General features: G+C 45.5%; 1 protein-coding gene across 1 annotated transcript; it reads right to left on the bottom strand.

The window, feature by feature from the left end:
• Positions 1-14,683: 14,683 nt before the first annotated feature.
• Positions 14,684-15,118, bottom strand: LOC123932998 (60S ribosomal protein L31-like). Its single transcript, XM_045991819.1, has one exon. It carries the CDS (start codon positions 15,104-15,106, stop codon positions 14,732-14,734), a length of 375 nt encoding a protein of 124 aa, XP_045847775.1. The 5' UTR covers positions 15,107-15,118; the 3' UTR covers positions 14,684-14,731.

The following is a 15,118-nucleotide window of genomic DNA, read 5'->3' as shown; positions in this document are numbered from 1 at the left end:
TCGGGTTGGTTCTTCTCCACCTGATGTCCTCAGTGGTGGCAGTCTCTTGGGGACTCAATTCTGCTGGAACATCCAAGATGGTGCTCTCTCTCTGGCCAGGTGGTGGGGATAGCTAGAAGTCTGGACTGAGAAGGAATAGAACGGCTTAAATTCTCTTTTTCCAAGTCATTTTAGGCCACTCCCTCTTCTTTTTTTTTTTTAAAAGATTTTATTTATTTATTTGACAGAGCGAGATCACAAATAGACAGAGAGACAGGCAGAGAGAGAGAGAAGGAAGCAGGCTCCCGCTGAGCAAAGAGCCCGACGTGGGACTCGATCTCAGGACCCTGAGATCATGACCTGAGCCGAAGGCAGCGGCTTAACCCACTGAGCCACCCAGGCGCCCAGGCCACTCCCTCTTCTTAAGGCCCCTCCCTGTGGTCTTTCCAGCACAGGGTAGACAGATTTCTAATGAGGTAGCTCAGGGTTCCCCAGCCTGCAGAAGTTGAAACTGCCAGACCCTCTTAATCCATAGGCCCAGAGGCAACATGGTATCACTTCTGCTGCCTCTGTTGGTTAAAGTAGGTCACAGGACCAGCCCAGATCAACACGGGAAGGGAGTACACAAAGGCATGGATATCAGGAAGCATGATTCATCAGCGGTCATCCTTAGAGACTAGCTACCCTAATCTACTATCTGGTCCCTGAAATCCCTCTAGCATGCAAAATAAAATCTGCCCCCCTTCCCGTAATCCCCCAAAGGCTTATCCCTCTGGCCTGAAGTCCAGTTTTTCATCAACTAAATTTCATCATTTTCATTGGTGATGGTTTCTCTTGATCTGAAGACCTGTGGACTAAAGGAAGAGGTTATCTGCTCCCACATACTCAACTTACGGTAAGACAGGAACTGAGGATCACAACATACACTCTCATTCAAAAAGGGGAAACGCAGGGGTGTCTGTGTGGCTCAGTCAATTGAGCATTTGCCTTTAGCTCTGTTTGTGATCCCAGGGTCTTGGGATGGAGTCCTGTGTCAGGCTCCCTGCTCAGCAGGGAGTCTGTTTCTGCTTCTCCCTCTCCCTCCGTTTTTTCCCCCTGCTGGTGCACTCTCTCTCAAATAGATAAATAAAATCTTTAAGAAAAAGGGGGGGGGGCACAGAGGAGTCACAGGTCCATTGCAATTATGAAATTCCTCCTAGTACAATTCCCCTTGCTCCGTGGGTAGGAAATGTGTACCAAGGCTCAGGCCTGCTCCCTGGGATTGGTTCTGTAGGCATATCTTACTTCATTGCACTTAGCAAATCTTGCATTTTTTACAAAGTGAAGCTTCAAGACTTCCATGGAGGGAATCATTGCAGCTGGGGTGAAAATACCAAGAGAACCGGAGTCAGAAGAGCCAAAGATGGGACTGAATTGCTTTGATCTCCTAATCAAACATGAGCAGATGAGGAGTTTCTTACAGAATGCGCAAAGAATGTAGTTTCTTGATATGGAAACTAGTCCTGGTGGAGACGTGGTGAAGACTGTTGGAATGACACAAAGGATCCAGAATATGACATAAACTCAGCTGATAAAGCGGTGGGGGGATTTGAGAGGAGGGACTCCAATTGTGAAAGAAGTTCTGTGGGTAAAAAGCCATCAAACGGCATCACACACCACAGAGAAATTGTTTGTGAAACGAAGAGTTAACTAATATGGCAACTTTTATCGTCTCATTTTGAGAAACGACCACAGCCATCCCAGCCTCCGGCAATCACCAACCGCCGTGGTCAGTCACAACACTGAGACCACACCCTACACCAGCATAAAGATTACAACTTGCTGAAAGCTCAGATGATGGTTAGAATATTTTAGCAATAAAGCCTTCTTCAATTAATGCACATTTTTTAGATATATGCTATTGCACACTTAATACTCCAGAATAGCATAAACATAACTTTTATATGCACTGGAAAACCAAAAAATGTGCTTTCTCTTGTTATTGAGATACTCATTTTATTGCGGTGGTCTGGAACAAGCCACACCACCTCCCATCTATGCTTGTTCAGGGCTCTTGGCCCCACCCTCTGAGTCATCTTTCTTTTTCCAAAAGAAACGCCCCCTGTTGACCTGTTTCCTGCTCTTAGGACTTTGGGGTCACAAAAGCTGCTTTTTGTTTTATGTCTCTATTCTCCTCAGTCCAAGTTAGTATAATAAAAAAAAATGTGTGATTTCCTATGTATCAAATCATCTACTCCATTAGACAAAAGCGACTTCCATTTCTTCCCAAAACAGGCCCTCTTCTACTTTGGGCCATAGGCAAGCTGCTAAGGGACCATGGCTTTTGAGATTCTCAGAAGCCTTTTGTCAAACTCAGAGAGTCTACCTGATACACCCTTAAATCCAGCATGCTTGATCTAACCTTGACCGTGAGGCCACAGTTTACTGGCAGCACCCTAGATTTTATTTTTTTAAAGAGTTTATTTATTTATTTATTTGAGAGAGAAAGAGGGAGCATGCCAGTGAGTGCCAGCACACAAGGGGGAGGGAGCAGAGGGGGAGGAGCAAAGGGGGAGGGGGAGGGAGAGCGAGATAATCTCCAGCAAATTCAGCGCTGAGCAGAGCCCAATGTGGGGCTCAATCTAATGACCCTGAGACCATGACCTGAGCTGAAACCCAGAGTTGGACATTTAAACCACTGAGCCACCCAGGTGCTCCCTTAGATTTGATTTTTGCCATCAGGTTCCCTCCCTCTCCCCTAGGTTTTGGTTTTCTTCGAGGATCTTTATTGGGCTACACAGGGTGGGAATGAGATGATTTTCCAACCCAGCAAACTTGAGGTCAGAAGCTTTTCCTTTAGATTGGCTTGAATACCAAAGAGTTCTTTCTTTGGTCCATCTCTCTCTATCCATACTTCAGCTAAAATGAACCATTGGCTCTTTCAACATTCTGCCTTGAAATCTTCTTAGCCAAATCAACAAGTTCATGAACTAAATCTTCTATTTTCCACATTATTACAAGGAACAGCTTAACTAAATTGTTCTGTCAGTACGTAAGTTGGGTTCCCTTTCCTCAGCCTTTTATAACAATTTCCTCACAGTCCTTCCAGGTTCCAACAACAACCTCGTCAAGGCCCTTTGAGCCTCTTCCCACTGCCCTGTCCTTCAGCCAATGTCCCATGCTTTTGGTGGTGTTTATTGGAACTCTCCACTTCTCGACAGCAATTCCTGTTTTGGCTAAAGTTTAAACCAACAAACATTTATGATCTTTCACGATTCTGTGGATTGACTGGGCTCAGCTCCACACGGTGTTGGCTCAGACAGGAGTCATCCGGGAGCTCTGCTGGGCTGGGCCATTCAAGATGGCTCCCCTGCATGGCTGTGCCTTGTGAGGACAGGCTGAAGGCTGAGGACAGCCTGAAGGGTGGGCTCAGCTGGGTCATGGGGATATTGCGTCTCTCTTTTCATGTCTCTCTCCTTCTCTCGACTTGGCTTCTCTGTGTGGCCTGTCTTGGTGGTCTCTTCAACAGGTGAGGAAGACCTAGGACAAGTTTCATAAATTCTCTGCTCCTAGGTATGCTTATTCCTCATTTGTCCCTGTTTCCCCAGAAAGGCTCTGACTATGTACCCTTCTGAGAGAGATGTTTTGTTTGAGCCACCATTTCTTGACCACTTTAGGATTGTTCCGTCTGGTGCTGAGTTCTGTGCTAGGGATTTGACTTGTATTTTTTTCCGTTATGGCTCAAGGCAATCTCTGTTAGGCAGGCATGACTGTCTCATTTTATAAATCAGAAATGTTCTGTGACTTGTCCAAGATCGTAAGACTAGATTCGGGACAAAGCTGGACTGGAATCCAGGTCCCTTTAACTCTACAGTCTTTGCCCTCTTCTGTTCACTGCCTACATTTCCAGGGTCAGTCAGGGAACCCCAGGTCTAGGTCACTGTTGGCTCAGGAGCTTCTGGATTTTTTTTTAGGTACAACATACACATGGTGAAGTCCATAAAGTTCACTAACCTTCCATGTACAGCTCAGTGATCTTTACATATGTCCACACCCATTTATCTTGACCCTACCAAGGTCAAGATATATACCTAACAACTCCAGAGCCTTAACAAGCTCCCTCGTGCCTATCATCAATTAGTTTTACAGGCTTTTGAACCCCATAGAAGTGGAATCACAGAGTCTGGGCTCTTTTGTCTGGCGTCTTTTACTCAACATAGTATCAGCGTATCAGATTGGTTCTTGGTAGGCAGGTAACAATAGCTCCCCTTCACTGCTGTGTGCTATTCCATAATTTGGACATGCTATAATTTCGTTATCTAGTCTCCAATGGATGGATATTCCGGTTGTCTCCAGTTTGGGCCTACTATGAATGAAGCTGCTAGGAACATCCATGCATGTGTTTTTGCGTGGACTTAAACAGTCATGTGTTTGTGAAATATAGGCAGGAATAGAACAGTTGTTTCACTGGGTAGGTATAAGTTTAACCTTATAGAAAGTACCAGTTTTCTAATCTGGTTGCTCCATTTTACACTCCCACCAGAAATGCAGGAGCACTCCAGGTAGCTGACTGAGATATTGTTCACATACCCTGGGGCGCCTGGGTAGCTCCGTCGGTTCAGCATCTGCCTTCAGCTCGGTCATGATCCTGGGGTCTGGGATCCAGCCCCACGTTGGGTTTCCTGCTCAGTGGGGAGTCTGCTTCTCGCTCCCCCTGCTTGTGCCAATCTCTCTCTCTTTCTCTCTGGCAAATAAATAAATAAAATCTTTAAAAAAAAAAAAAGGCAATCATACAATCAGGCCTTTTGTGTCTGACTTCTCTGACTTCTCACAATGTTTTCAAGGTCTGTCCATGTGTCAGTACTTCATTCCTTTTGATTGCCAAATAATATTCTATTATGTGCCAATATCACATTTTGTTTATCCATTTATCGGTTGATGGACATTTCAGTTGTTTCCACGTTATGGCTATTATAAACAATGCAGCTATGAATATTTGTGTGCAAGTTTCTGTGGGGACATCTGTTTTCAATTCTCGGTTATATGCACCTAGGAAAGGAATTACAGGATCTACTTGGGTCTTATAGATCCAGGGAAAGAATTCCTGCTATAGAAATCTCCAGCATGAAGACAGTCCACCCGTACATCTGGGCTTCATCATCCACTCTGCAAAAGATGATTCACAGCTGGAAGCAATTCCGAGTCTTTTCATGATCAGTGGCAAAGTTAAAAATCTAGATTTATCTCGGAGATGGTGTGTAGAGCAACCTCCAAGGCTTACAAAGGACAATAGACCTGAAATCCCACAGTTCGCTATTTCCTAGTTATGTGAACCTGGGCAAAGTACTTAACGTCTCTGAGCCTCAGTGTTCTTATCTGTATAATGGGCATAAATAACTCCTACTTTATATGTAGCACGGCTTCTAGGATTTCAGCGCTGACCAGCCAGAGAAGCATGGATCCAGTAAGAGCCCGTTACATCCCCTTTTGCCTTCCTTCAGTCGATTCTTCCTTTGTCTGAAAAATGTGCTCTTCTGAGCAAAACATAACTTCAGGCAGGAGCACTGGCTCTCAGTTCTGGCTCTGCATTAAAATCACATGGGGATTTTTGTTGTTTTTAAACATGCTGGTACCCGGCACCTAGCCCCAGGAATACGGATTTAATTCACCTGGATTAGTGAGCAGGCATCTGTTTTTCACTGAAGTTCCCAGGTGATTCTAAGGTGTAGCCAGCGCTGAGAACTACTGTGCTAAGTAATGAATTAACTGTGATTGAGAGGCTGAAAGAAGGTTCTAGGGACCAACCAAGTTGTAACACTACAGTTTCTGCATCCTAAGAAACCTCTCAGTCCTGGGCAAACTGGGATATTTGGCCACCCACCAGGAAGACGATATACAGATGTTGATATGTGGTAGATACTTAGGATTTCCTTTCAAGTTTCAGGTTTGAAGCCAAAACCCTTTTGAATTTACAGAATAAAGACCATAAAATGGGGGCACCTGGGTGGCTCAGTGGGTTAAGCCTCTGCCTTTGGCTCAGGTCATGATCTCAGGGTCCTGGGATCGAGCCCCACATGGGACTCTCTGCTCAGTGGGGAGCCTGCTTCCTCCTCTCTCTCTGCCTGCCTCTCTGCTTACTCGTGATCTCTCTCTCTGTCAAATAAATAAATCTTAAAAAAAAAAAAAAAAGACCATAAAATGGCTTACCACACCCCAGCTCATCTGCGGCATCTCAGCACAGAGTTTGAAATGCACAAGGAAGCTACCAGCTCTGCAGCTCCTCCACAAGCAGTGGGAAGGAGACAAAGGTCAGGAGGGAAGGCGACTAGTTAGGATGGTACTTCCCAAACTTTAGTGTATATGAGAAACATCAGAGAGTGTGCCTCTGATCTAGCAGGCCTGTGGTAGGCTTGGGATTGTGCTTTTCTTACAGGCTCCCAGGTGACTCCAAGGCTGCCGGTCCAGAGACCACACTTGAAGAAGCTAGGGTTCAGGGACAATTTTTGGAGCACAAGCTTTGGGTGCAGGATGTAACTTCTCCCTTACAATCCACATGACTCTGGAGAAATTCCTTCTTCTTTCATTTTCTTACTTCTTCTTGCAACTTATCAGCTATGAAATGGAGATGAAGGGGTGCCTGATTGGCTCAGTCAGTTAAGCAGTTGCCTTTGGGTCAAGTCATGATCCCGCTCCCTGCTCAGCGGGGAACCTGCCTCTCCCTCTCCCTGCTGCTTTGCCTGCTTGTACTCTCTCTCTCTGTGTCAAATAAATAAATAAAATCTTTCTCAAAATATAAAATAAGGGATGCCTGGATGGCTCAGTCAGTTACGCATCTGCCTTCTGCTCATGTCACAATCCCAGGGTTCTGGGATCAAGTCCCCCATCAGGCTACCTGCTCAGCTTGGAGCCTGCTTCTCCCTCTGCCGGCCACTCCCCTGCTTGTGCTCGCTCTCTCTCTGACAAACAAATAAATAAAACCTTTAAGAAAATAATAATAGGGGTGCCTGGGTGGCTCAGTGGGTTAAAGCCTCTGCCTTCGGCTCAGGTCGTGGTCTCAGGGTCCTGGGATCGAGCCCCGCATCAGGCTCTCTGCTCAGCAGAGAGCCTGCTTCCCTTCCCCTCTCTGCCTGCTTCTCTGCCTGCTTGTGATCTGTCAAATAAAAATAATAATAATAATAATAATAATAATAAATAATAATAATAAAATAAAATAAAATGGGGATAAGAATATCTACATCGCCAGGAACATCCTGAAGTTCCATGGTGGTTCAGAAAGCAGGTTGTTTTAAGGCTCCCATGTGCTTGACATATATTAAGAGCTGACTGAAAACTGGTTCTCTTCCCATCTCCACCCAATTTTAGCTTGTTTCTTGAAAGAATTTCTTCTTTTTCTATTTTTTTTTTTTTTAGGACAGGGAGTGGGGGAGGGGCAGAGAGAGCTGGAGAGAGAATCACCCCTCCCCCTGCTCATGCTCTGCCTCTCTCTCTTTCAAAGAAATAAAAAAATTAAAATAAATAAAGTAAAAAACTACTGCTGAATTGTCCAGAGGCGCTGAGTAGAGGCATGTGACTGCAAGCCGGTGCCAGGATTGTGTGGCCAGCAGCACCTATAATTTAACCATTTGTATGCCACGCTGAGAGGAACCTCTTTTAGACAAGATGTTGGAAGTCAACAGTTTCCACCCACCTTCAAGGCAAAAAAAAAAAAAAAAAAAAGAGAGAGAGAGAGAGAAAGACCATGGAGGACATTTTTTTCCTTAATGATCAGTCTCCAAAGGCTTCTCCAGGCCTGAGCACCCAGGTCTAGGCTCAGTCTTGACTCCAGCTTGATAGGTGGCAGCTCGAGGAGTGGGAGGACTAGATGGAGAGTAGGGAGCCCGGGTTTCAGGTCTGCATCTAGCCACGTGATTATCCCCCTCCAGTCCTCAGTACCTTCATCTGTGAAATGGGCTGGGATTTGACTGTCTGCTTAAGTCCTGTTGGCCTGAGGCTCCAGGGAGAGTGAAGCAGAAGAGACCTAGATCTCATCCGGACTTGGGGCTCCTGCAGAACGCGTCCAGCTCGGCTCCTCTAGGCTGGTGGCGTTGCTGAGGGTGCAGGAACTGAGGGAAAGTACTAGACTCGTAGACAACCCTAGAAGCAATGGCTTCAAAATTAGAAATTCCTGAGTTTGAATCCTCCTCCCTCCATCAGCCACATGACCTTGGACAAATCACCAGCCTGCCCTTTACAATGAGAGGATCATCCCTATCTGGTTTCTAGTGCCACCTCCCTCCAAAACTGCACCTGTGACTCCTGCCCGCCTTGCCCCAGTCAGCTGTTGTGCGTCAGGGTTCCTCTCGGGGAACAGGACCACTGAAGCAAGAGGCACAGGAGAGTCCGGCTGCAGGCTGGCAGCCTGGGGCCAAAGGGCTCTGCGTCTTCTACTCAATTTGAGCAAACGTTAAACCTTCAGGAACTTTCTAATAGCATCCTAGAGTCGCATCTCCTCCAGAAAACGCTTTGGATCTAAAAACACTGTCACCCCTTCCAGCCGCAAGTTTACGCTTTCCAGTTCGCTACAGGCCTTCTCCTTTCGTGTACTGACAGCTGGGGCTGCCCAGGCCTGCCAGGCCCCTGTGGGCCTTTGTCTTCGCATCTCCTTGTTCTTGTTCTGCAGTCTGGGGTATCAGTTGGTGCCAGGCTCTCATGCCGTCCTTACTGTGAGCCAGACATTGCCGAGAGCACTTTTTACATGGCAAGCCTCATGCCCACGTGCTGAGGTAGATGCTATTATTAGCCTCCATTCCATGAGTGAGGAACAGAAGAGCAGAGATGCTAAATGAGCCACCCAAGATCACACAGCTAGGAAGTTGCACTGCTAGGAGTTAAATTCAGGCGGCCTGCTTCCCGGGGTGTGTGTGTGTGTGTGTGTGTGTGTGTGTGTGTGTGCCAGAGTCACTGAGTGCTTGCTCCTATTTCTTTTTCCCAAATTAGGATTTGCTTTTCTGCTATTAAAAAAGATACATGGGGGCGCCTGGGTGGCTCAGTGGTTTAAGCCGCTGCCTTCGGCTCAGGTCATGATCTCAGGGTCCTGGGATCGAGTCCCGCATCGGGCTCTCTGTTCAGCAGGGAGCCTGCTTCCCTCTCACTCTCTCTGCCTGCCTCTCTGCCTACTTGTGATCTCTCTCTGTCAAATAAATAAATAAAATCTTTTAAAAAAATAAAAAATAAAAAATAAAAAAGATACATGTTTGGGGCACCTGGGTGGCTCAGTGGGTTAAGCCTCTGCCTTCGGCTCAGGTCATGATCTCAGGGTCCTGGGATCGAGTCCCACATCGGGCTCTCTGCTCGGCAGGGAGCCTGCTTCCCCCTGTCTCTCTGCCTACTTGTGATCTCTCTCTCTCTCTCTGTAGAAAATGAATAAAATCTTAAAAAAAAAAGATACATGTTAAAAAAAGATACATGTTCATAAGAAATATAGGAAGCTTGAAAGAAACAAGTGGAAAAAAGTCTCAAACTTTCACTCCCCACCCCTCCCCAGAAGTAGCAAGATGTACACAAATAGGGCGCCTGTGTGGCTCAGTGGTTTAAGCCGCTGCCTTCGGCTCAGGTCATGATCTCAGGGTCCTGGGATCGAGTCCCGCATCGGGCTCTCTGCTCGGCAGGGAGCCTGCTTCCCTCTCACTCTCTCTGCCTGCCTCTCTGCCTACTTGTGATCTCTCTCTGTCAAATAAATAAATAAAAATCTTTAAAAAAAAAAAGATGTACACAAATATGTGTTATACAAAATTGGATTATAACCCTACAAAACAAAAACCTACAGTGACAAGAGAAATCCAGAATTCACGCCTGGCACCCATTCAGCCTCGGTTCTGTTGGCCCAGCTCATCCTCTGTATGTGTGACCCCTGGACAGTTCATCTGAGTTTCAGTTTTCCTTCTGTAAAATGGAGCTGATGACAGTCCAACCCCCTAGAACAGACCTTAAAACTTAATAATAATACAGGAGAAGTACTTAGCACAGTTCCTGGAATTCAGTGAGTGCTCAATAAAATTTAGCTTCCATTATGATTGTTCAAGGCCGATGTGCGCTCCTTAGTTCAGGGAGCCTGCAGTCCAAGGAAGATTCAGATTCTGGCCACAGAAAGAAGCAAAAAGTGAAGGATGGCTGCACCTGGCCTAGGCCGAGGTGAGGCACCCAGCATGAAAGCCTGTGGTCAGGATCTGGAGGTCCAGGAGCAGTTTAGAAAGCGAGGTGCACCCGCGGGGGTAGGAGGGGCCACTAAAATGGGGATTATGTACTGGGGGTGGGAGTAAGGGCTGGGGATGCTTCTGGAGTAAAGGCCAAAGCTGTGCTCGCTCTGCCCGGCCTGGAATAATCACCCCCACGCAGAAACTTCCAGCCTCCTCCCTCCAAGTAAATAGGTGTTGCTATTCCAAGCAAGGCCTGTGATAAAAATACTTGCTTTGCTTTGGAGGGATTTTTTTTTTTTTTTTTTTTTTTTTTTAAGCCTTGAAAATAACAGGGCAGTAGGCTGTCTATTTTAGGTTGGGGCCTTTGGCTCGTTTTCAAAGTCACGGCCCAAGTGAGATCTATTTAGAAACAGGTCACCTCACACTCACCACGCGTTGATTGTCCGGTAGAACAAGCCTGGATGGAGGCACCTAAGAAACTCTGGGGCCTGTCCCCGAGGGGCAGAGTTGGAGCGAATTGCATTGCGAGCCATTGTTTATGCCTGAATGTAACAGCTAGCCCCAGCGTCTCCCCTGGGGGCCCCAGAGGCCTCCCCACGTCGGGAGGCGGAGCCTCCAGTCAGCCTCCAGTCAGCCTCTGTCTCCACTTCAAGAATCCTGGGTCAGGGTGGGGCTGGGATATGGGAATGCTCTCCACCTTCCCTATAAATCTGCACGGCCAGGCAGGCGTTCCTGTTGGGGCCGGCTAGCTGGAATTGGACTGAAAGTTTTCCATCCTTTGTGGACCAAAGGGTGCCTTTGGGGGCTGAGAAAGACACTTTGGAGGGGATGGCCTGAGGTGGAGTGGAAAGAACCTGAACAGGTTTCAGTTCAAATCTTGGTCCTGGCACTTGCTAGCTGTGTGACTTTGGGAAGGCAATTTCACCTCTCTGATCCCTTGTTTTCTCATTAGTGAAATGGAGGTAATAAAGCAAACCTTACAAGACTGTGGGGTGGATTAAAGAAGATAATGTATTTTAAAGCACCTAGTATGCATAGAGTGACCATCAGATCTGGAAACACAGAGAAATTTTCAGAGTAAATGGTTTATGGGTAATACATAACAAAATTCTCTATATTTCCAGACTTTAGGGTTTCTTTTTGGTAATACTAATTGCTAGCACTGATGTGGTACTTATAATGTACCAGGCACTGTTCTAAATGCTTTGCATATATCAACAAATTAATCTTTAATTTTTTTTAATTTTCTAAATTTAAATTGAAGTTAGTTAGCATCAACTCATTATTTTTATTTTTTTTTAAGACTTGTTTATTTGGGGGGAGGGGGAGAGAGTCTTAAGCAGGCTCCGTGCGGAGCCCCTTCCAGGGCTCGATCTTATGACTCTGATATCATGACTTGAGCCAAAATCAAGAGTCAGGTGCTTAATGACTGCACTGCCCAGGTGCCCCAACTCATTAATTCTTAATAATCCTAGGAAATAGGCACTATATCATCTCCATTTTACAGGTGAGGAAACAGGCTCAACAGTCCAATGATTTACCCACGGCCACAGAGCTCGCAAATGGCATAACCAAGAATCAAACCTGGGCAGTCAACCTTTGCGCTACATCTAACCATTATGCTAGAATTGTTTCTTCTAATACAGTTGATGTCTTGACACTCAGGTGATGCTAATAGGTAAAAATAATGACAGCAGCAATTATGGGTCACAGAGTCCCAGCATTGCAAAGAATCTTAAGAGGTCACCCAGTAGGGGCTGCTGGGTGGCTCTCTGTGAGTTGAGTGCCTAGCTCTTGGTTTTATTTTTATTTTTATCTATTTTTTTTTAAAGATTTATTTATTTATTTGACAGAGATTACGAGTAGGCAGAGAGGCAGGCAGAGAGGGAGAGAGGAGGAAGCAGGCTCTCCGCCGAGCAGAAAGCCCGATGCGGGGCTCAATCCCAGGACCCTGAGATCATGACCTGAGCTGAAGGCAGAGGCTTTAAACCGCTGAGCCACCCAGGCGCCCCCAGCTCTTGGTTTTAACTCCGGTAGTGGTCTTGGAGTCCTGGGATGGAACCCTGTGGCAGGCTCGGTGGGGAGTCCACTTGGGGATTCCATGCTCTCCATCTGCCCCTCTCCCTTACTCAGGCTGTGCACACACTCCCTCACTCTCAAGTAAATAAATAAAATCTCAGGATGCCTGGGTGGCTCAGTAGGTTAAGTGTCTACTTTTGGCTCATGTTCTGGTCCCCGGGTCCTGGGATCAAGTCCAGCATCAGGCTCCTTGCTCGCCGGAAAGCCTGCTTCTCCCTCTCCTGCTCCCCCTGTTTGTGCTCTCTCTCTCTCTGTCAAATACATAATAAAATTTTTTTTAAAAATTAAAAAAAATAAAATTAAAAAAAAAATAGGGGGTCACCCAGTGATTGTGGTCTTAATCTTCTGCCTTTCCAGTCAAAAATAGACTGGATATTTGGGAAGTAGTTAACAAATGATTTTTTACTTTGCTGAATCTGATAGGTGAGAAATGGTCTCTCATTGTAGTTTCTCATGTTATGATAGTGGCTATCTTTCTATGTTTGATTTATTTGTGATTATTTTTTGTGAATTTTCTGTTTATTTTTCTGTTGGGTACTTGGTCTTATTGATTTGGGAACTCTCTTTATAGTTCTCTAGAGAAACAAATTCATTGTGAATTGAATTGCAAGTATTTTTTTCCCCAGTGTGCCACTTGACCTTTGATCTTGTTTAAGGTATTTATTACCATGCAGAAAGTTGACTTTATTGTGGTTGAATTTATTAACCTTCTCCTTTTACAGCTTCTGGCATCTGTATCATGCTTAGAAATGCCTCCCCTATACTACAAAAACAAAAATTTTTTTAACGTTCACACATTTTCCTCTGGAATGTCTATGGTTTCATTTTGATATTTAAATCTTCCAGTCATTTGAGTTTCATTTTGGCATTTTGGTATTTTCCTAGGGGCTCGGAAAGCAGCACTCTTGGTCCCAGCCTTCTCCATGCCTGGCACGTCCATGTTCCGCATGAGATCATTTCTGTCCAGTTCTCCTTGGTTCCAATTTTGATAGGAAAATTTGGCCTTACCTTGGTGTCTTTATTAGTTTCTAGGGTTGCCAAAGTTTCACAAACTGGATGACTTAAGCAATCAGACAGTTATTCTCTCATGGATCCGGAGACCAGAAGTATGAACTCAAGGTGTCAGCGGGCCTGTGTTCCCTCTGGGACTCTGGATGCAATCTTTGCCTTTCTCTTAGCTCCTGCTGGGGTCTGGCAGTGTTCCCTGGTTTTGCAGCCGCCTCACTCCAACCTCTGCCTCTGTCACCACGTATGTGGTCTTCTTCCTGAGTGTCCGTTTTCTCCTCTTCTAATAAGGACACCTGTCCTATTTGGCTGGTGCCAACCCTACTTTGGTATGATTTCATTTCCGCCTGGTCACACGTGCGAAGTCTCTATTTCCAAATAAGGACACGTTAGCAGGCCCTGGGGGTTAGGACCACAGCATAGCTTTTGGGCAGACACAATTCAGCCTGTAACATTTGGTTCCTCAAAAATACTCTATCCTGGGGCACCTGGGTGGCTCAGTGGATTAAGCCACTGCCTTCGGCTCAGGTCATGATCTCAGGGTCCTGGGATCGAGCCCCACATCGGGCTCTCTGTTCAGCAGGGAGCCTGCTTCCCTCTCTCTCACTCTGCCTGTCTCTCTGCCTACTTGTGATCTCTCTCTGTCAAATAAATAAATAAAATCTTAAAAAAAAAATACTCTATCCTTTAGAGAGACAGCTTAAAAGTTATAAAATAAATCAGAAAGAAAAACATCAAAATACAGGTGAAGACACCTGTTCTTTAAAATCCTCCCAAACTGGCACAACAACAGGAACTATAACTATAAAATCGCTACAAATCAATGAAACAGCTTCCAAATAAAAAGGCAAAAAAGAACGGGTGGGGGAAGAGAGACTAGGAGCAAACATTTGCCATCAATATTTAAGAAGTGAATAATTCACAAGACTTCACACATGTTGATAAGAAAAAAATGCCAGTACCCCCACAGTCAAAGGTCATGAACAGATAAGTCAGAATACATATATGTGGGAAAATATTCACGTGCATGGTTAATCAAAGAGCTCCAACTTAAAGCGGTGATAAAATACTTTTCTTTTGCTAATAACCAACAGCAGAAAGATTATAATGTTTTTGTGCTGGTGCCGTGGTGGTGAAATTGGAAACCTCGCATGTGGTCGGTGGCAGCGCCTTTGAGAAAATGAGCTGGCAATATAGATCAAGGGCCATAAAAATGTTTATTCCAGTTGATCCAGTAATTCCACTCCTGGGACTCTATTCTAGCGAAATAATCTGAAGTGTGGAAGCTATTTGAAAAGGCAGAGCAAAGGGACATTTATTGGATCCCTGCTTGATGCCAAGCTCTTTGCATATCTTATCTGAATTCTCTCAATAACCTTGTGAGGTCAGTATTCTTTGCTCCATTTACAGATAAGGAAACCAGGGTTTTGTGAGGTTAGGCCCTTGTCCAAGGTCACATGGTCTTCTTTTTTTTTTTTTAAAGCAGTTTTATACCTTTATTTGACAATCAGCAATTAGTTTTCATCCACATTAACTGTCTGTAGATTTTTGAAAGTGATGACAGGTACGTAGGTGACCAGTGTGTAGAGCTTGTTTGCGGAATCTTCATCCTCACGTTTTCTGGACAACCGCACTCGGATGCGGTATGGAACGTTCCTTATTCCGCTGGCCCAGACAGCTTTGTTGAGCCTTGTGTCAATGCGCACATCTGGAGTTCCCATCTCCTTCATGGCAAATTTCCGGATCTCTTTGAGTGCCCCAGGGGCACGCTTCTTGAAACCCACTCCATGGATGCGCTTGTGAATGTTGATGGTGTATTCTCTGGTCACTACCTGGTTGATGGCAGAACGGCCCTTCTTCTTCTCGCCGCCCTTCTTCGCGGGAGCCATTCTGCCGGGCCC

The sequence above is a fragment of the Meles meles genome, chromosome 20 (genome assembly GCF_922984935.1).
Source record: "Meles meles chromosome 20, mMelMel3.1 paternal haplotype, whole genome shotgun sequence".
Lineage (NCBI taxonomy): Eukaryota > Metazoa > Chordata > Mammalia > Carnivora > Mustelidae > Meles > Meles meles.
The sequence above is the reverse complement of the archived record's forward strand: the minus strand, read 5'-3'. Positions and strand labels throughout refer to the sequence as shown.

Coding starts and splice junctions, on each gene's coding strand:
- LOC123932998 (XM_045991819.1), bottom strand. CDS start 15,106: ATGGCTCCCGCGAAGAAGGGCGGCGAGAAGAAGAAGGGCCGTTCTGCC.